This window comes from Paroedura picta, chromosome 6, assembly GCF_049243985.1.
Source record: "Paroedura picta isolate Pp20150507F chromosome 6, Ppicta_v3.0, whole genome shotgun sequence".
Taxonomy (NCBI): Eukaryota; Metazoa; Chordata; class Lepidosauria; order Squamata; family Gekkonidae; genus Paroedura; species Paroedura picta.
In genome coordinates this window covers 27,097,971-27,119,421 of record NC_135374.1, presented here as the reverse complement: position 1 = coordinate 27,119,421, position 21,451 = coordinate 27,097,971, and the positions used below count along the sequence as shown (strand labels likewise).

Genomic DNA, 21,451 nt, shown 5'->3' with positions numbered 1-21,451 from the left:
ATGCACGATTGGTTGAAGAGTTTTAAAATATCTCATTGTTAATGTGTGAAAGTTCAGGGCCAGGGCCTTCTCGGTCCTGGCCCCTGCCTGGTGGAATGAGCTCCCGGGAGAACTGCGAGCCCTGCGGGACCTTCCATCGTTCCGCAGGGCCTGCAAGACGGAGCTCTTCCGCCAGGTTTACGGTTGAGACCAGGCTTAACACCTACGCCCCCCCGGGACCTGAGGATTGGGATTAGACATGAGTACCATCAGTATCCCCTCTCCACTTGCTAAGGGGAATGGGTAGTTGATTAGCCGCTCTTGCCAGGTAGTCATTAATATTGACATGTTAATTGGTTTTTAATGTATTTTATGGGGTTTATATTGTTGTAACCCGCCACGAGCCGCAAGGGAGTGGCGGGAAATAAATTCAATAATAATAATAATAATAAAATAGGATTGGGAGAGTGGGTGGCGGAATAGTACCATCTGTAACCCTTACTATAGTTTTTACGCAATCTTAGTCATTTCTTAGCTGATATTGTTCAAAAGTTTTCTGTTACAACATGGTAATTGAGTAGTTAATAACTGTTAAGAACTTGTTATCATCATGAGTATTTTTTGATTTATTAAAACATTTATACCCTAACTTTCTTCATGGTTCTAGTCAGTGTGCAATGATAATTCAGATGTAAATATTTGGTGAATCAGTGTATATATCTGGCAGAAGGATCTGTGAATGACCAATGGCATTATTTTCCTAAGATGGTAACCAAGGACTGTGCTACAGACAGGGTTGCCACCTTTTTGGCTAGTTCTGATATTTAATAACACTCCAATATGCAAGGCTGCATTCATACATCAAAGTTTTAAATAATGTAGCTTGGTTCATTCGTTAGGCAAATCATAGATGGTACATAAACCCTCGGTTGATTGCTTCTTGCTCTTCTCTCTTTCTTCAGCTTTGAGGGGTTGGTACTCTTCAGCAAACTGCAGTTTGTAGGTTCAGTCAGCTCCTTGGAGATTTTTGTAACATATTACGCATTTCAACAGCCAAACTAACTATACTTTGCGTAAACCATTGTACATCAGAATCCGGGCATGACGTTCAACAGGTGTAGCAAAATAAGAAGTTTCCCATGCTTGTCTGTTTGTCAAGCTATTGTGAAAGCCACAGAAGTAAAAATAGTGAAATCCTTAGGAACAGAGATGTTATTACTTGATATTTGCTTAGCTGAGATTACAGCTGTAGAATATTTATAGACTACTTGAACAGAATCTTGGGGTGAAAGTAGGTCACTCTCTCACAGACTTGAAAGGATAGGATGGGAAATACCCCTCTAGTGTCTTTCTCATCAGTGCTTCCTCCCAGCTGCTACCAACCCTGACTCTTGTTGGCAGAGTTTAAATACGCAAAGTACTCCACAGCATCAGGCTGTTTAAAATAATAAAATAGTTTTATTGTTATGACAAACAGAGGAGAGAGAGAGTCCTAGCTAATTGTCTAACTTGTGTTCTGCATTCATTCTGTTTGTTCTGGAGACTATCAGGGAGGAAGTGTGCTCAAAGGACCAGAAAGTCTTCAAATGAGCCACCGGAGGACGCTATTTGAAAAATATCAGGAAGTTCCTAATTTAACTATGCTAAATACACATCTCCTCCACTGCCCCCTCTAGGATATTCTTCACATCCCTTTTGTGAAAACCAGGGAAATAAGATTCGTCTTGCCATTGCTTTCATTCTCCAACAATATTTGGCAGTTTTCTTTCCCCTTCTTTTTAGGGATTTTATTGATCATATATGTGAGGTACTAAATACTGCAAAATAGCAGTGTTAGAAAAAATTTATATTTGTGTTTAAGACTATTTCTACACAACAGCAAATCCCCACACCAGAATTCTTAAATTGCTTAAATGTCCATTAGTGGAATAAGTGCTACAAAATTGAAGCCTAAGATGGGGCTTCGACTCAGCATTAAAATGAGTTAAGACTGTACTGCAGAAATGGTCTAATGCTGTATGGCTAACTACATTTTCATTATTGTGGCTATGTTTTAAGGAGAAACCCACGCATGTTCATTTTAATTGTATGTATAGCAAAATGAAAGGGAAAATGGCCTAAAATACAAAAATATAATGAGAACGGTGATTAAAAAGAGAGAGAGAATCTAGAACAGAAGCTGGCCTTTAGAGCTCTATAGTAAGATAAGTCCTAGATTTATTTTTACAAACTTTATGTATAGTCCTGAAAAATAATCGTGTCACATGTATTGCAGTATATACCAATTAACTATATATAGCCATTAATTTATTTGATCTTGAAATATAAGTTTGGCATGGAATACATTAAAACTGATTGCAATGTAATTCTTTTCCAAAATATCAATAGCTGTTCCCTGTATTCTGAATGTGGGTTGATGATTACATTTAAATACATCTAAGTGTATAGCTTAAATTGTAAATAGGGCGGTAAAGCTATTATTAGTTTGCTCAGTTGATTTACTGTCGCTGTTTCAGTTGATTGGCTCATCTGTAAAACTAAAAGCGCTACACAGTCTACAGTAGCTTTACTGGGTGTGGTTACAAATATCCACATTTTGTCTCTCATCCAAAACAAGTTAGTTTAATTCAGATGGGTAGCCCTGTTGGTCTGAAGCAACAGAACACATCAACCACATATACTAATTTGCTTCTTACCTCTACTTGTATGCATAGACTGGGAACTTCTATTTCAATGTATCTGCAGCCATGTGCTTATATATACCTTAAGTAAAACTTTGTTGGTCTTAAAGGTGCTATTGGACTCACACTGTGTTCTAAAGTTAGTTAAGCATAGATAGATTCCATTTAAATGTATAAAACAATTTGGGCATAATTACTTTTAAATTCTCTTGCTTTAAATAACACTTTGTCACAATGACCTTCACTTGGATCCGTACCACTGGCTCTTTCCTCTGTAGTATGTGCAACTTTTGTTAGTGTAAGAGCTTTGAATACTAGGTGACAGCTTTGTTTAACTATTTGGCTGTGAGTAATGTGGCATATTTTAATTTAGAAGCTTTGTAATATTCAGAAGGCAGAGAGGTTGTCAGATTTCTCCATCTCTAAACTAGGACCAATCTTCCCCTCAAGGTGAGTTTATGCAATTGTCTAGGGCAACTAATATATCTTGTGCAAAACCCCCCACACCTACATTGATGCTCTGACAATGCCTTATTCAATTCTCGCTGATTGGGAAATGTAAGGTGTAGAGGAAGAATGGATCACCTGATGGCCCAAAGATGCAAGAAGGGCTGGCAATAAACAGTAGACTTTTAACATCAGTCAGGAAGGTGTTCAGAATTATTAAACTGGAATTAAAAGCAGCCTGTCAATGTTTTGGGTTTGCTGAGAAATTTGAGGGGGAAAGGATTAGACCAGGGGTAGTCAAACTGTGGCCCTCCAGATGTCCATGGACTACAATTCCCAGGAATTGTAGTCCATGGACATCTGGAGGGCCGCAGTTTGACTACCCCTGGATTAGACTGAGCAGGAAAACTTGCTGGGCAGGTAGTACATTGACTGGTACAGCTTTGCAAATGGGGAAAAAAGGGAATATAAGACCCCATTTGGATTTAACAATCACAGTTAAGTAGAGAGATCAAGGTGGGGGGGCTTCAGTTCAAGAGTTCCTCTTGAGTAAGCCATTTAAGACTGGTAGTGAATTGAGAGGCCATAGACCACCCAGGCATGAGCTTTCTTCTACACCAAATCCATGCAGGTTATGGAAACCCAGATGCAGATTACAGACGCAAGATAGGATGTATGAGTGAGTGATGATTTCCTGTTCTGATCTTGAACACACAAAACTTGGAAATTCATTCATTCAGTCAGTCAGTTAATCAATCAATACTGTCCTCCCCGCAAGCCAGCTCAGGGTGGTATATACAACATATAATAATAAAAAATATAGTTAAAAACATTAAAAAACATAAAAACCACTTAAAATAGCATCTCTAACTAGTAGCAGCATCAATTGTTGTTACTGTTTTTAACAGATGCTATGCATAGGTCTTTCCAGATTGGGAGGTTTTTGTAGAGGTTATATTTTGTTGGGGGTCCCATGAGATGTTATAGGATCACTGGCCCCACCCAAAAACTTGGGGGAAGAATTCCATCTTTCAGGCCTTGCGGAACTGAGCCCAGATCTCTTCTGGGAGCCCATTCTACCAAGTGGGGGGTCCAGACTGAAAATATCCTGACCCTAATTGCGGTCGGTGTTATTAGATACACAACACTGCTTTGTTATGAGATTCATAGGCTATTTCCACATGGAGAGGTAAAACGCGAGTGGCTTCCTGCTGGGAAATGTGGGATGGTACATCTCGCGTTTGCAGCCCTCCTCATGGGGAGACCCTTCCATGTTTTCTCTCTTCCCCATCATGTTTTGTCTCCTGACGAGGTTGCAAGGGAAAACAAGCCAAACCACTCCCTCCGCTCCTTGGCTTTCAGTCGCAGCAAGCCACCAGTCACAACACAGCAGTTCTCTTATGGACTGAAACTTTCTCCCTCCCCAGCCCCGAAAATCTTTTCTAAAGGCACTTCCGTGTTGCTATGCGGTGATGCCACAACACAGATGCATCTTTAATAAAATCAACACTGCCCCATTGCTATGGAGGAATGATACAGCATTCCCCCCACCCTTTTGGGGGATTTGGTTTTGTTTTGTTTTTGTACTTTATTTCTGTCTGGGTGGATTTCTGAGATGCTGCACATTGTCCCTGGAGCCCAAGAAGACATTTTGTGCTAATGGTTTGCTTTAAAACAAGCTGCTCAGACCCCTGATCGACAGAAGACAGCCAGATCATACACACCCTTTTCCAGCTCATTTCCCACCTCCAGAAGATGCAAATGGGACTGTTTTTGCGTGCCCGAATTGTGAAAAGGCTGGACAGGTAACTGAAGCTCAAAAATACATTTTCTGCTAATGGTTGGCTTAAAAACAAAGTGCACACATGGCTGAATGATCAGGAGAAAGCTGCTCAATCATCCCTCCCTTTTCCTAGCTCATTTCCCCCCTCCAAAAAATGTAAATGGGGCTGTGTTTTGCCTGCCTGGTCCCAAGAAGACCATGGACACTTTAAAGAAGATTTTATTTCACCTTGGATAATATAGGATTCCAGTCCTGCTGCAACATGGACCACACCATTAAAAAAAAATTATTCAAAGCAGGAAATGGAGAGGGGAGGGCGGGAGTGAGGGTGGGACAAAGCTTGTTGAGACTATTGTGTGTTACCCCCTTCATATGGTCTTATCCCTGGTTGCTCACTGATGGCTCACCAGTGGTTTGCATGATTTAGCAGTGGTAAATCCAGTTTTCTGGATTCCCAGGTTGTGAGAGCCAAGGGTCTATTCGTCATTCCCCATGGATGCTTCATGGGTTAAATACCTGTAGAAAGAGGTGGGAAAAATCGACTTAAGATGGCCCTCAGCTGTTGCTGGGTGCTGCAGTAAGCTTGCAGGATCTTTCTCAAAGCTCCTGAGACTACCATTTCAATCTACCATTTTTCATAGGCCTTTTTTTGTGGGGAAACAGTTAAACATGGGTCTCCTTACCTGGAGTCTGAAATGGCACATTCTCAGAGCACTCTTTGTCTGCATCAGGACAGTATAACTGTGAATTGCACAAGCTACTTGTGGTGATATATATTTGTATAATTCCATATGGTGTAGAACCTAATAAGAAGCATAATAGTAGCTTGTGTCATTTAAGGTGAGTGTTGATTATAATGCATTTTGAAGACCAGAAGATGTATTCCCTTACACATACACACACAATTTCTCTCTCTCTCTCTCTCTCTCTCTCTCTCTCTCTCTCTCTCTCCCCCCCCCCTTTATTCCCTTGATGTCCTCCCTCCACCTTGCAATTCTATTATGTCTGGCAAGCCATTTTAGTAAATATGCAGGAGCAACCAAAAGTACAAAATGTTCTCACTTCTAGCAGTTGTTAACAAACAGTATAATTTCAGTACAATGTGCTGCCATTGCAAGGCCCTCAACCTGGCAGATTATACTTTGAGTTCAAAGATATGTTTTTAGATATGTGCTATTATATCATACTGAGAAAGCAAAAGTGCTGCTATTGTTGGGGGGGGACATAGCTTCAAACCATGTCTTTGACATGTCAAATGAACAGGTGCAGCATTGTATGAATACTCTGCCCAACAATGATGGCCAAGTTTCTGCTTCCATATCATTCCCCTGTGTTTGTCTAAAAAAAAAAAAAAAAACTAGGAGCTCAAAAAGCATTAAGTATGCTTGTATTCTGATTTTAACTATTACTGCTGCCACTGCTGAAAATATCATATCATAAAGGAAATACTGGGTAAATAAGGCAGTAGACAATATTGTGTCCTGGTCTGCAACTAATTTTTCCTAGAACAACCAGTGACCCGTGATAGGTCAATGTCTCAACACTTGCCCTCTAACATAGCAAGAAAATTAAATAACTCCCTGCCAGAATCTAGGAATGGACTTTTTTTTTTCAAATTATATCCATGGGCTCAGTGAAGACATGGATACTTCATCTCCAGACAACCAACACTTTACTAGAACCAGGAAGTACTGAACACAGACAAGCAAAACTGGGGAGTTTATATACAGTATTTGCTGGCGTATAAGACTACTTTCCCCCCCTGAAAATCATGCCTCCAAGTGGGGGGGGTCGTCTTATACGCCGGGTGCACTTCAGTTGCGATAGACATAGTTGCCCATAGTGGCCCATAGTACTGTATTTTGAGTGGATATGTTGAGGGGTCGTCTTATACGCCCAGTCGTCTTATACACCGGCAAATACGGTATATGTTTGAAACTCCCGCCAAGACAGGCCCTTAATGGAAACCCGTGATAGGTCCATAAGCCTGCCTACTGATTGGTTGGAACCCGAGAACTGGCAAATCCCTAACAAGAGTTCAGGATACAAGTCTTTGCTGCAAGCTCAAGGCTTCAGAATATCAACAGACACAACATTTCACATTGTTTTTTTGTTTTTTTTTTAACATAGTGGCAGATGAAATACGTGAAGACCAGTGGCTACATGAATTAGTCATGCAACACAAATCAATGTTGATCCATGACAGTAGCTGGCTACAGGAACATTGTGCTAGATTTAAAGTCATTTACGCTAGAACTGTGCTTAATTAATCGGTTGGTCCCAATTTAGTTGAGGACAACTTTTAATTGGCGGAACTGTGAATTAATTACACGCATTTGTCTTTTGAGGTTGTTTTGGTTCTGCTGTTTTATGTTAATTAGAACTGAAAAAGTAATTAATAAAGATGGCCTTGCTTTTTTAATGTTTTTTTGAAAAATTGTAAGTTGATTTTTAGGTATATCAGTATGCCATATATTTATTTTGAAGCTCTAATGGTATATGAAAGTAGCAAGATACTTTTCCAGAGAAAAAATCCTGGCATAGCAAACTAAAATATATGCGTGTCTTAACTTTACACCTTCAAAAAGAAAGTAAATAGATTGGGTGTGTTGTTATTCATTGGATGGAGTTACTTATGGTCGTGACGTGAAGATGGTTACTTTTTGTTATAGCTTTTAAAGATGTGTTTGAAGAGTATTTTCCCTCAGAACTTTTCTAAAGTTAACAATGTCAACAGTAGTTTCATAACCTTTTCTCATATCAACAGTTGGCTATTCTTGCTCTGTCTCTTAGGACTGTGCATGAACCACAGTTTTGCAGTTCAGTTCATAGTTCATGGCTAAACCATGAACTGATAGGCCAGTTCATGAACTGAACCAATTCGTGTCTATTTGTGAGCCATTTAAAGTTTAAACCCCTGCTTTCTGTTTTCTGCGGCTTTTCACAGGGAACATACAGTAGGGACCTCCAAACAACTGAGCCCACCACTCAGCTGTTTGGTTTAATTGGAGCTGTTTAAATGGCTCTTAGCCATTTAAACCAAACAGCTGTTTTTGTGATGTTTGTGGTGGTTCTTCGGTTTGTGAACATCACTTTGCGAACTGGCCAAAAATTCATGATGGACTTAAGTTTGTAAACTGGTTTATTCCCATCCCCAGTCCTCATATATCGTGCAGCAAACTCCATTCTGCCAGTTTATTCATTTTGTCATAGTTCTGCCCTGTCTTTTAGTTGACAATTTGTTACTTTAAAGAGTTTCTGAAAATCAGAAATGTCATAATCCCTGAACATGTACAAAGGGCAAAGGAATCATACTTGGTTCACACTGCCAGCACTTTCAGCCATATGTCTTCAGTGATTTCCCATGCATATAAAAAGTATACCATACTCTTCATGTAATTGGGAATAGAGGCAGCAGTTATATGGGAAATCCTGAATTTGTGTGTGCATATGGGTGTCAGTAAATGTAGGGATAAACATTGAAAAAGAATAATCTTCCGATAATTACCTTACATTTTGCTATCAGCATGACAGATAAAGTTGTTGTTAGGTGCAAAGTCGTATCCAACCTATCGCGACTCCATGGACAATGATCCTCCAGGTCTTCCTGTCCTCTACCATTCCCTGGAGTCCATTTAAGCTCGCACCGATTGCTTCAGTGACTCCATCCAGCCACCTCATTCTCTGTCGTCCCCTTTGTCTTTTGCCCTCGATCGCTCCCAGCATTAGGCTCTTCTCCAGGGAGTCCTTCCTTCTCATGAGGTGGCCAAAGTATTTGAGTTTCATCTTCAGGATCTGGTCTTCTAAAGAGCAGTCAGGGCTGATCTCTAGAACTGACCAGTTTGCTTGCTTTGCAGTCCAAGGGACTCGCAAGAGTCTTCTCCAGCACCAGAGGCAGGGTGATGTCTCTGTCTAGATTTGCCATAGCTTTCCTCCCCAGGAGCAAGCGTCTTTTAATTTCTTTGCTGCAGTCCCCATCTGCAGTGATCTTGGAGCCCAGGAAAATAAAATCTGTCACTAGACAGTTAAAGACCACCCCCCATTTTGTCCTGTTTTATCAGTTTTGATGGAGATAATGCTGCTGGCTTTCAGCTTGAGGGATTACAGCAGTGATGGATCCATCCTCGCGACTCGTGACACTCTTTACTTTGAGGTCTTTTTAAAGCCCTGCTACCAGAAGTTCTTTTAAATTGGGGGGATTCAGGCTGTGACCCTCTGAGTGCACACTGCTTGAAGTGAGAGAAAAAAGGTGATTTGGTTTCAGATTAGATCAAACCTAATTCACCCTGGTCTGTTTTAACAAACTGGGTATTTTATGTCTTATCCTGGATGTTTTAGGCTGATACTGCATTGAATGAATATACCAACTTGGTGCAGTGGTTAAGAGTAGTGGCTTCTAATCTGGAGAGCTGGGTTTGATTCTCCACTCCTCCACATGCAGCCAGGTGGATGACCTTGGGTTAGTTATAGTCCTGTTAGAGCTGTCCTCACAGAACAGTTCTGTCAGAGCTCTTTCAGCCTCACCTACCTCACAGGGTGTCAGTTGTGGGAAGAGGAAAGGAAAGCGATTGTAAGCCACTTTGAGACTCTTTGGGCAGTGAAAAGCAAGGTATTGAAAACCAACACTTCTTCATCTGTGTACATTTTACACTTGATTATTTTATATAGGCATGTTACATTCAATGCCTATATAGCTGAATATTTTGTTTAAACACCACATTTATCTGATACTAATCCCTGGTTTCATTTGAATAGTGAACATGATGTTCATGAAGGATGCACATGTGCTCACTGTAACATGTGAACAATTTCTTGTCGTGCATCAAATACAGCACAGAGATAAACTTAACACACAGTATAGTGGTGATATTTGTCTGCAGAACAAAAAAGGCCCACATACTGCTGTGTGGGCCCATCTAGAGCAGGGGTAGTCAACCTGTGGTCCCCCAGATGTTCATGGACTACAATTACCATGAGCCTCTGCCAGCATTTGCATTTGCTGGCAGGGGCTCATGGGAATTGTAGTCCATGAACATCTGGAGGACCACAGGTTGACTACCCCTGATCTAGAGTGTACTATTGAGAATAAGTGGCAGAAGAGGGGGGAAATATCCCTCCCCATTCCCTTAGATCTCCTCTAAAACAAGTGGAGCAGTTGTGAGACTGCCAGTCAGCTAAGTTTTTACAAGACTTATTGTCATTGTGATTTTTCAGATGAGTCATGTGGTATATTGCCCCCAAAGGCACCTCATTATGATTCAGTTTGCAGCATATAAGATGTCTAAAGCTTTTGGGGCTTGGTAGATCCGGCTGGGGGCTGCAGTTGCTCAGCATTCTGAAGCCATAACAGTGTGCTTAATTGACACCTTTGATGTAGCCCCTAAGACGGCACCTGCACCTCCCACTGCTGCTCAGAAGACGTCAGCCTTACGCAGAAAAAGGCTTCGGCTTATGAATCCTGCATCTCATTCAGCTCTCTCTGTGAGCAGCTTTGGCTATCCTTAACTAATCCCAACGCTTCCCATTTCTCTCCTACTGCCTGGGTAGAGTACAAAGGCAAATATTTTTCTGCTTGGTATTATCAGGTCAAACACTAAGTCTGTGTCCATGTTAGAACTCATAGAAGGTAAGTTAAAAGCCTTATTACTAGCCTGACTTGTAGCTATTAATGCACGGTAGAGATTTCTGGATGTCTGATAGCTGCTGCTTTCTTCTTTTTTTTTTGTATTGTTGATGAATATGATTGTAACCTAGCAGTAGCTTGTCTGAGAAGACATTTTTATTTCGTAGCATTTCTCTCTCAGTGCTTTTCAGTGGGTTGTTAGCGTCTTTTGCTTGGAAGCTCTGTATTGTGCCTGTTAATTTTATAGCAGATTTTATGTATGTGCAAAAGATGCCAGTAGCAAGTGTATCAGGGGTTGAAAAGAGCCATTCATATTTATGAAAGTGAGTGGGGGTAGTATTGGCGGGAGGGGGGTGTCATGGGCAGTTTGTGTTGAAATCCCAGAACCCAAAAGAGTTAGCTCTCAGTTAATGCTTAAGCCAATGGTGCTCTGTAGAAATCTCTACAAGTAACTGTCCTGTTAGTAGACACAGGAATCCCTCCCCGGCCCCCACCAAACATCACTTTTTCTATTCAGCATTAAATTTCTAATGAGTAGCATTAAGAGGCATATTAGGAAAAGAGTGGAAAGCTCTTTATTCCGAGCGTGGTTGCAAAGGCGGAAAAAAGCATATGGTTATAGATATTTTGGCATGCACAAGCACTCCAGAATTGGAGGCCGTTTTAATTTCATCAGTTGTGCAGTCACACAAGGAATACAAATGAATTGATCACTGTTTTTTAAACACATTCTTAAGCTGCACCGGTCCTGAATGATTCATCACTGTACAGAGCTAAAGAGCTGCCTTTTTTAAAATTGTCATTATCTGTGTGAAGAGAATAAATGGATAAAGTGAGAAGAAGTAGGTTAATATGGACCTTGCTGGTTGCTTGTTTATCTGTTGGTTATTTCAATAATTCACTGGTCCAATGTCCTGCTTGTTGTTTGTTTGCCTCCTAGTCAATGGAACACCTGGTAGCCAGCTTTCTACTCCGCGCTCTGGGAAGTCCCCAAGCCCTTCTCCCACCAGCCCAGGAAGCCTGCGGAAACAGAGGGTAAGAAGCCTGGGATCTAAGAGTGCCTGAGAAAAATGTCAGATAACTTTCTGCAGTCTATGAGAGTTGCAAACTTTCTGCCTTCTTGAAACTCTGACCACATTCACTTATCAGCTAGCAAACCCCAGGGGATACAGGAGTTGTTCTCTTGTTCAGTTTCATAAGTCTTCTGCTGATTGACTTTAACCTGTTCTGACTCTATGTCCAATTTTTTAGAGAACATCTCTGATTAATATCTGTGGCACATATGCACCCTTGCACAGCTTAGTTTGGCTCTGACCATTTAGGAACTCACAGCCCCCTTACTAGTAAGTTATGTGAATGAGCAATCATGTCTACTGAAGCACTGTGCCAATATTTTTGAATGTGTAATCATATGTGTGGATTGCTCATATTCATAATTTATCTCTATGGAAAAAATAATGGGAAGGAATAGAAGGAAATTAAAGCTGTGGCATCGGTATAAAGACCTTTGCATGTGAAGAAGCCAGATATGACATAATAGCACATAACAAATATATTGATATTACTTTGTAATCAGAACCAGGTAATCCCAAACTCGAAACTCTGGGCAGGGGAGGGAGGGAAGTTCAGAGAGACTAGGAAACCTTTAAATCTGTGGTAGAACCCAGTATATTGCAAAATAATAAAACCTACTCTGTAGTTTACAGTTCATTCAGACTTTTGGACCTCACTGTCACAATCAAAAACATATCCAATAGTTGACTATGGCTAAACATTGCAGATGTTACCATTGGCTTACATTACTGACGTTCTCATTGAGTAACTCATGATACACTCTTAAAGTTACCCAGGTTAAAACCTGATGGAAAACCATCTCTCTCTCTCTCTCTCTCTCTCTCTCTCTCTCTCTCTCTCTCTCTCTCTGCAAAAGAGAACAAAAATATTGTGTACTTTCCAAGCCCCATGCAAATAAAGTTTTGTTCAGTATAGGAAAATCATAGTATGTTTCATTTATAATGAAATTCCATATAAAAATGGCATTTTTGTACTTCATTCTTCTCATACCTCACAAATTAAACAGGTCAGCCCTGGATGGGAAACCACCAAGGACTACCAAGGTGGCCATGCAAGGAAGGCAGTGGCAAACCACTTTTGAACTGCTTTTGCCTTATGCTTATGTGGTTGCCTTAAATCAGCTGCAAGTTGATAGTAAATAAAAGTATCAATACATATTACTGAGTCCAGGAAGGATCCAATTTCCTTTAAACGATCCACAATGGAAGAGGCCTCTGTGTCCTACTTCTGCACATTGCAATAAAGACTTCTTAAAGTAGTATATTCATGTCTCTTATTTCTATGATTAGAATATGATTACAATCATCCTTCCTCTAAGCTTAATTAATTTGGCCACTCTTGAGTGTGATCTGAATGCACATGGTGGAGCAATCTTGCTGGGGGAAAAAAAAGTTGGGAATTCTGTATTAACACCTTGAGCTCCCTGAAGGCAAAAATGTTATACAAATACAATATGGGGATTTTATATTGCAATTGTAATACTTGTTTGTGAACCGCCACAAGACGACTATTTTTGAGTGGCAGAATAGAGATAGATAGATAGATAGATAGATAGATAGATAGATAGATAGATAGAAAGAAAGAAAGAAAGAAAGAAAGAAAGAAAGAAAGAAAGAAAGAAAGAAAGAAAGAAAGAAAGAAAGAAAGAAAGAAAGAAAGAAAGAAAGAAAGAAAGAAAGAAAGAAAGAAAGAAAGAAAGAAAGAAAGAAAGAAAGAAGCCTTGTGTTGGTATAAAAACTCTAGTACAGTACCCACAGTATAGAGTAAACAAGTTGGCTCTGAGTCTTGAGCTGAAAGTTCAGTGACTTTTAGACATGAAAGGAATAGCATCATCATTCTCAGTCAGGCTATGCCTCCATATGGACAAAGCTGACAGAGCCCTTCTGCTCATTGTCAGCCTGTGTTGGCCTGTACTGTTGCCTCAGCCCAGTTGTATGCAGTGCTGCTGCACCAGTCCCATCCATCCATAGTTGCATTAGATCAGGCTATCTCAACCAGGGTTTCATGAAACCCTGGGGTTTCTTGATGACCATGGAAGGGTTTCCTGAATAAATGGGAGTTAATTTATTTTTAAATATATTTTTTAACTTTGTTAAATGTTTATCAGCTGATATGAGCATGTATGGTCCTATCAACCCACCCACCCCCAATTACCAATTATAGACCTGGAGGAGATAGGAAGGGGAGGGGCCCTGGGTGGGCATGTACGCAACTATACATCCCAATCATATTCTGTTCTCAAAGTCTGAAGAATGTTTCAGGGAGTTCTCAATGGTAAAAATGTTGAGAAAGGCTGCATTAAATCCTGCTCTAGAGGCTGACAGTGTTTTTAGGCCATCTTACTCACTGTATAAAATTTTGTGCCCTAAATGCACAACATGTGGAAACATATTTTTATGCTTATGCCTTCTTGGGTAAATATTGTTTAATATTGTTTAAGCAGGTCTTAAGATTTTGAGGTTCAGTGACTCAAATCTGGGAAATGTAATACATGAAACAGGAATAAGCCTCAAGGGAAAGACAGAAGGCTGTAAGAACAAGGAGGACTGATTTAGACTGTTGAGACTGATTATAAAAGTAATGGGTAGCAGGAAAACTGAGATGGCTTTTCAACCAAGGGCCAAGCTACACATTACATTTTACGACTAGTTGGGTTTGGCCCTTCCCCACATGCAGCTCTAGAGTTTGGCCCCCTGGGGTTGCATTGTCTCAAGAATACAGCGGTGGGGGGTAATTAGGAGCCCCTCTCCCATACCATGGCTGCCAGCTGAATTGGGTCCCTGCTGGTCATTAAAGTGCCACATCCCACAGCTGCTGCGAGGGGAGGGAGTCTTAGTTTGGCCATACATTTTGCCATGATTATATGGAGAATGGCATGCTTGTGTGCTAATCCCATTCAGTCTTCCAGAAAACAGAATGTACTGTCATTGGAAATATATTAAATATAAGTGTTGATTCATCCAACTTTAGTGAAGAGACCTTTCTCGGGGGTACTAATCTCCTGCCCTATATTACCTTTGGGCCAAGGTGAGCAGCTATTAATTTTCTCCATGTTCCTGGGCACGTGGCTACATAGAGGAAATATTAGTTTATGGGAGTTATAAAAACTGAAGTGATAAAGCAGAAATAGCTGCAACTATCTCCTTATATCAACACCAATAACCCTTCCCTCTGATATTGCTTCACTGTCATGTATCATGTAAGAATTTACACCATACACATATGTTGGTTGTTTGGTTTTAGAAAAATTATATTCTTCCCTCTCAGCCCTTCTGTACTTACTCACAACCAGGTAAAAGAGGAAAATGCAACAGGAACCCACAAATATAAATAAAGAACTCCTCTCCAATTTAAAAGACACCAGTGTAAAGTTGGGTGAAAACAAAAGCACTACTAAGGGCAGGCCAAAGGGGATTTCATACCTGGAGAACTCTCAGGTAGAAGGCCCTCTCTCTTGTGGCCACACACTTTGGTTCCACAGAGGAGGGAACATATCTGATACATTGGAAATTGTCAGGCAATAACACTTGGATGAATATGGTCCTTTATGTGTGTTGCCCATAGAGTATTCAAAGTGATCACCAGCACCTTGAGTTGGATCCAGAACGAGCAACCAGTGAAGTTCTTTTAAGATAGATGCTACTCATGATCTGTAGATAGTGATCTAGCTGCATTATATGGTACTAACTGAAGTTTCCATTTCATTTTTAAGGACAGCCCCACATAGAATGCATTATAATGATCCAGTAGGGCTGTGGCTAAATTGTGCTTGCCATGGAAAGCCCATAGCTGGATCATTGGGGGAAAACACACCATGTCACATGATATCACAAAGGATCTAAATATATACTTAAGCTGCTAAACTGCTCCTTTGAAGGGAATCTGACTCCCATCTAGGACAGATGGTCTCTGTATTCCTCTACAAGTTTTATAGACTAGCAGCACCTCTGTCTTGCCTGGATTTAGTTTCAATTTACTGGTTCTCCTCTAGCCCATTACCACTTCTAAGCTCTGATCCAGGACATCTCCTGCTTCACCTGAGTCAAAGTAAGAAATAAAACCGAGTGTCCTCCATGTACTGGGCATGAGGCATTGCTAAGAAATACTAGAGAACATCTCTCACCTTCCATGAACTGTCTCATAATGCATTTGGTTCCTCTTGGAGATGTGCTGGTTGTTTAAGCTATTACTTTTATGAAAAGATGAGTTCAGCAGGCTTCTAACTTTCCAGTTCCAATAAACCAGTTTATTACATAGGTATCTTAATTTAATTGCAAATCATAGCAATTAATGATTTGAGCATTTCAATAATTTAATGCAGAATGATTTGCAAATGAGGCTTTTATTTATGTCAGGTCAACTCTCAAAACAGGCAGATGACGGAACAGGCAGTTTTCTCATCTTGTTGCATGTTTGGGAAAGGCAGAAACTGCGGGAGAAGAAAACAGGTGAGGACTAAGATCCTCATTGGTGTATGGAGGTGGGTGGGAGATTTCGATCACGACCCCTCCACTTCCAGTATATAAATATTGATTAGGCCCTTTGGTGTCAGAAAACCCAATAAATGAGGTTTCATACTTTGATTGTATTTATTTGTTTGTTTACTTTTGTATTTGTTGATCGCCCTCCCAGTCCCAGCCAGCTCATGGCAGTTTACAATAAAATCTTTAAAACCCTCATAAAACCCAATATATACAAAACCGAATTTGGCGGCAAAAAACTAGTCTGCAAAACTCCCCTTTCCCATCCACCATACCATGCCATGACAGTCACCATCGCCCCAAGGGAAGATATCTACTGGCAATGTCCAGCCTATGGAGGAAGGGGATCCGATCTTTCTAGCCTAGCCTCAACCAAATGCCTGGTGAAATATTTCCATCTTGTAGGCCTGGTGGAACGCTGACAGCTCTGTCAGGGCCTCAGCTCTTCCAGGAGCTCATTCCACTAGGTCAGGGCCAGGACTGAAAAGACCCTGACCCTGGTTGAGGCCAGGAATGCCTCTCGGGGGCTGGGGACAGCCAGCAAATTCATAACTGCATAGCAAAGAGACCTGTGAGGGGCATAAGAAGACAAATGGTCCCTCAGATAAGTGGGAACCAGGCTGCAAATGGCCTTGAAGGTAAGAACAAAAACCTTGAACCTGAACCCATGCAGCTGCCTCAGCATAGGCTGGACATGGCCCCTCCAAGATGACCTCATAAGGACCCGTGCAGTTGCATTTTGCACCAATTGTAATTTCCAGGTCAGAGACAAGGGAGGGCCCACATAGTTCCAGAAATCTAGTCTGGAAGTGACCTCTGCATGGATCACCGTGGCTAAATGTTCTGGGGACAAGCATAACATTTGGGCTACCTTCAAGATCTGAGCCCCCATAGGTAAGGAATCATCAAAGATCACCCCCAAATTCCTGGCCCTAGGTACAGCCGTAAGCTGCACCCCAACCAGGCAGAGGAGGCACACTTCCTGCTCCTGTCCCCTTCTATCCAGCCACAGGACCTCCATCTTTGACGGGTTGAGTTTCAGACAACTCTGCCTGAGCCATCCAGACACTGCTTCCAAACAACTGGCAAATGTTTCCGGGGAGTCCAGCTGGCCATCTATCCGGAGATAGAGCTGAGTGTCATCTGTATACTGGTGACAACCCAGCCTAAGGACCTGGACCAGCTGTGCCACAGGGCACATATAGATGTTGAAAAGCATGGGGAAGACTATTGCCCCCTTTGGCATTCTACAAGGGAGCACTAAGGGGACAGATAACTCTTCCCCCACAGTTACCCTCTGTGTCTGGTAAGTCTGTCCCCCTAATCCTCATCCTGGCAAGGCAGTGAGCTTACAACTCATGGTCAATCACATCAAATGTGGCCGACAAATCTAAATGCACGAGGATAGCCAAACTGTCCCAATCCAGCTGGTGCTGGAGATCATCCATCAGAGTGACCAGCACAGTCTCCACCCCATGGCCAGGACGGAAACTCAACTGGCATGGGTTAAGGGCACTGTATGCACTGAAATACCACATTTTGTTTTCCATATTAAGCTTGATGTGGAAGTTCTGGAGTAGAAAATCAAATCTTTATCATTGACAGGAATTCATTCATGCTTTTTAAAAGAATCACTGAAAAATAAGAATATTATATTAATTCCTTTAATTCCTTTATATCTCATTCCACTATACAGTGATAGGAAAAGTATATCCAAATGGAGGATGGAATCAGGTTCAAGGTTTTGGTTTTTCCTTTTAAGGCTCTAAATGGTTTGGGACCTTAATACCTGTGGGGCCACTTTCCCCCCTATGCCTCCCCAGAGAAATCTACAATCAAGTATGCAGAACCTGGTGGAACACTCTCTGGTGTGAGATCATGCCCCTGCAGGCTGTAAAACACTTCTGGAAGTCCTGGAAGTCAGAGCTGTTCCACAAGGCCTATGGAGGAACATAAATAAACTGGCCTCCCAGCAAAAACAACAAGCATCTGAATGCTCATTCGGTATCCTAACAGCAAAAAACATTACCTCCCCCTCCCACCCACCAGATCCCACCCACCAGAGAGAAGGCAATAAGTTCCCTGGTTGATTTAAATGTAGATCACTGGATTGCTTAAAAGTTTTATTGATTATTGCTAAAAATGTTGGAAGCCACCCTGATTGGAAAATAATATTATATGAAAACAAATAATATAATTAAATTTTAAATCCACAATCAGACTTTCCACCCCTTAGCAGCACTTCTGTCTTATTGGGATTAAGCTTTAGTTTATTAGCTTGCATCCACTCTAGAAGTGCCTCCAGGGTTTCTACAGTCTCCCTGTGATCAGCTAAAAATGCAAGCTAGAGCTGAGTGTCATCCACATATTGGTGACAGCCCAGATGAACTTTCTAGATGACCTCATCTAGTGGTTTCGTATAGATCAGACTTCCTCAACCATGCTTTTATGAAACCCTGGGGTTTCCTGATGGCCCTGGAAGGGTTTCCCAAATGGGTGGGAGTGACTTTTTTTTAATATATTTTAAATTTGTTAAACATTTGTCTGGTAATATGACCATATATGGTCATGTCAACCCACCCATCCCTTCCCAAATGGGCAATGATGGACCTGGAGGGGGCAGGAAGAGAAGGTGCCCCAGGTGAGCTTGCACACAGCTATGCTTCCCAACCATATTCTGCATAATCATGCCACTTCTGGGGTTTCTTGAAACCTGAAGAATGTTTCAGGAGTTTCTCAGCAGTAAAAAAGTTGAGAAAGGCTAATATAGATGTTAAAGAGCATAGGGAACAGGATAAAACATTGTGGGATTTCAGTACCACCGTCTGAAATCTGCCTTCCAAGTAGAACTGGAACCACTGCACAACTGTGCATCCCAATCCCTACCTAGATAAGGTAGTTCAGAAGGATACCATCACTGATAGTGTCAAAAGCCACTGACAGGTCCAGGAGAATCAACAGAGTGGCACTCCCTCTGTTCATCTCTCAGTTCAAGCCATCTACTAGGATGGCAAAGGGCATTTCAGTCCCATAACCCAGCATAAACCCAGATTGGAAGGGATCTAAACAATTTCCATCTCCCAGCAAACCCCGGAATTTTCCACGTAATCAACTTATTCAAGAATGGAACATTTTATACAGGTTGGTGATTGTTGAGATCTCATGTTAGGTTTCATTTGAAGTTGACACACCTATCTTAAGGCATTTGCAGCATTTTAAAAATGTAAAGGTTTACTGAGTTAGTATTATAGCTGACACAGAATAGTGCTGGGCTGCCATTCTTCTTTCCCTCTCTCTCTTTTTCTTTGATGCATGTTTCACATTCTATTAAGTATTATGGTGCAACTCTTTTAAAAGGGCGGGTGGTTCTCTACAATAGAGCAGGTAGAGTTCTTATGACCATGCCGGCAGGCGAACACTAGGCACTGTAATTCAAAAAGGAGTTTGCTGAAAAATTAATACTTGTACATTTACATATAGGCCATTTGTTAATATGGCAGCAGCACTCAAGTCTGAAGTCTCATGCTGTTTCTGGCATAGCCAGTTCCCTAGTCAAAATAACTGTGTTTGTTACAGTTCTCTGCAGGTGATTAAAGATGGGTGGTTAATTTACTCAGGCTGTGTGGGAACCACATCAATGTCATTTGTTTCTGTGTCACTTGGTAACAAAGGAAGCCTGTGTCTTTGCCCAAGGACCTGTAACTTCTTGGTGCCAAAACTGGGAGGAGCCGCAGCATGGGCTCCTCCCACGTGTTCCAGTGCTATTTACCTTAGCCGATTGGCATGAAAAGCAGCAGAGATTTTGAGGTTCCCTGCCCATTCAGTAATACAATTAATTTCATTGCACTCACCTCATAAAGGAGCAATCTGTGCTGCCGGTGTGTGGCACTGAAATTTAATGGATGGAGGAATGGGAATGTAAGAGCAAACCATTGTCAAGATTTGATGCTGTGAGCTTGATCTCTGGATCTCTTGCTTCCATCGTAAGCAATCATGGGAGCTGGGAGGTAGCTGCCTGACCTAATTTAGCCTATCTCCTATTATGCAGACTGCTGAGATCTTATGTCCTAATATTCAGACTTCATCCTGATTTTAAGTAAAGCCATTTCCCTCCCCTAATCATTTGTCCCCACATCTGCTTCCCTGATGCCCTACTTCCTAATGCCCTAATGTTTACATCAAGAGTTTTCTGGGCTCTAAAATAAACCATTTCTTGGTTGTTCTGAGAGTTGGTGAAGACAGCAACAACTTAAGGAATACATTGATATAATGGGTGGAATTAAGGAGAACAAATTCAATATTTTCTTCCAATAGGTATTTTGAGGTGCACTTCTAAGCAGAGTTAACACTCTTCTTAGTCCAGATGTGCCTCGTAGTGTAACTAGGTTTAGGATTGTACTGTGGTTTATCACTTTTTATCTGTTTGGAAGGTGGATTATGATAACTGTGTACCACTTTTAGGAAAGATCTTAGGGGGTCACTATTAATGGGATGCTGCACTAGGCTGCTCCTTGGTCAGCACAGCAGGCCTTTCTTTAGTTTATATGAGCTTTTCTTTTGAGTGTTCTTCCTTTTCCAGTTGAGTTCTTTGTGTGCCATTAACACAATATTAGAGGAGTTGGACTCAGCACTATTGAAATGAATTCCTATAGAGGTATAGAGAGTTGCATTAGTATTGTATTTATCTCTAAATAAACACCTCCATGTAATTCACCTTGAAGTGATGCTGTTATCAATTCTACATTCCTTCTTCTTGAACATCCTCTTTATTTCTCTTTACTGCATATCTCTGAGACACGTGTTGTGGTATGTAGATGGAATGAGGTCATCTATTATACTCCCACACCTCAGGCATTTGTAGATTACTTGATCAGTCAAAGGATGCTCGCAGTAGGTGTAGAGGGTGATTGGAGCTACACAGTCTATCGTGCACAGACGTTCTCGCACACATGCTCTGCTTTTCTCTGCTGGTATGAACTGGTTGCTTGGCTACCATCTGTAAGAGCCCAATAACTGAAGTGTCTCCCCACACCACTGTTTTTCTGTCAAAGCACTTCTATTCCCTCATAAACGGAAGAAACATACAAAATAGATTTATTGTCAGGGCATCACCAAATTCTCAGAGCACTGCAAAGTCTTAATGAACCATTTACAAAATCTATGTTGTTAAAATAATCAGGGGGCAAAATGATAGCATGTTTTGTTGTTGTTGTAAAAAAGGGCCCATGGTAAACATTTTATCAAATAAATCTTTGTAAATTTAAGAAGGTAGGGGTTTTTTTATTGTTGTCTTTCTGGCCAGCACTAGGTAAGAATTGAATAGAATAAAGTTGTGGTGCAGCAAATCAAACGCAGTAAACAAATGTATACTGCCCTTCATCTT

General features: G+C 41.2%; 1 protein-coding gene across 6 annotated transcripts in view; it reads left to right on the top strand.

Moving 5' to 3' along the window:
• DCLK1 (doublecortin like kinase 1) overlaps positions 1–21,451 on the top strand; it is a 260,706-nt gene that overhangs the window by 169,168 nt on the left and 70,087 nt on the right. For 5 of the 6 annotated variants that reach the window (XM_077341856.1, XM_077341855.1, XM_077341858.1 and 2 more), the window contains one exon: positions 11,454–11,548. In XM_077341856.1, the coding sequence (XP_077197971.1) occupies positions 11,454–11,548 (95 nt within the window). Of the gene's footprint in view, positions 1–9,988; positions 10,517–11,453; positions 11,549–21,451 lie in introns of those variants that run through there. The other variant, XM_077341859.1, reaches the window with a different exon arrangement.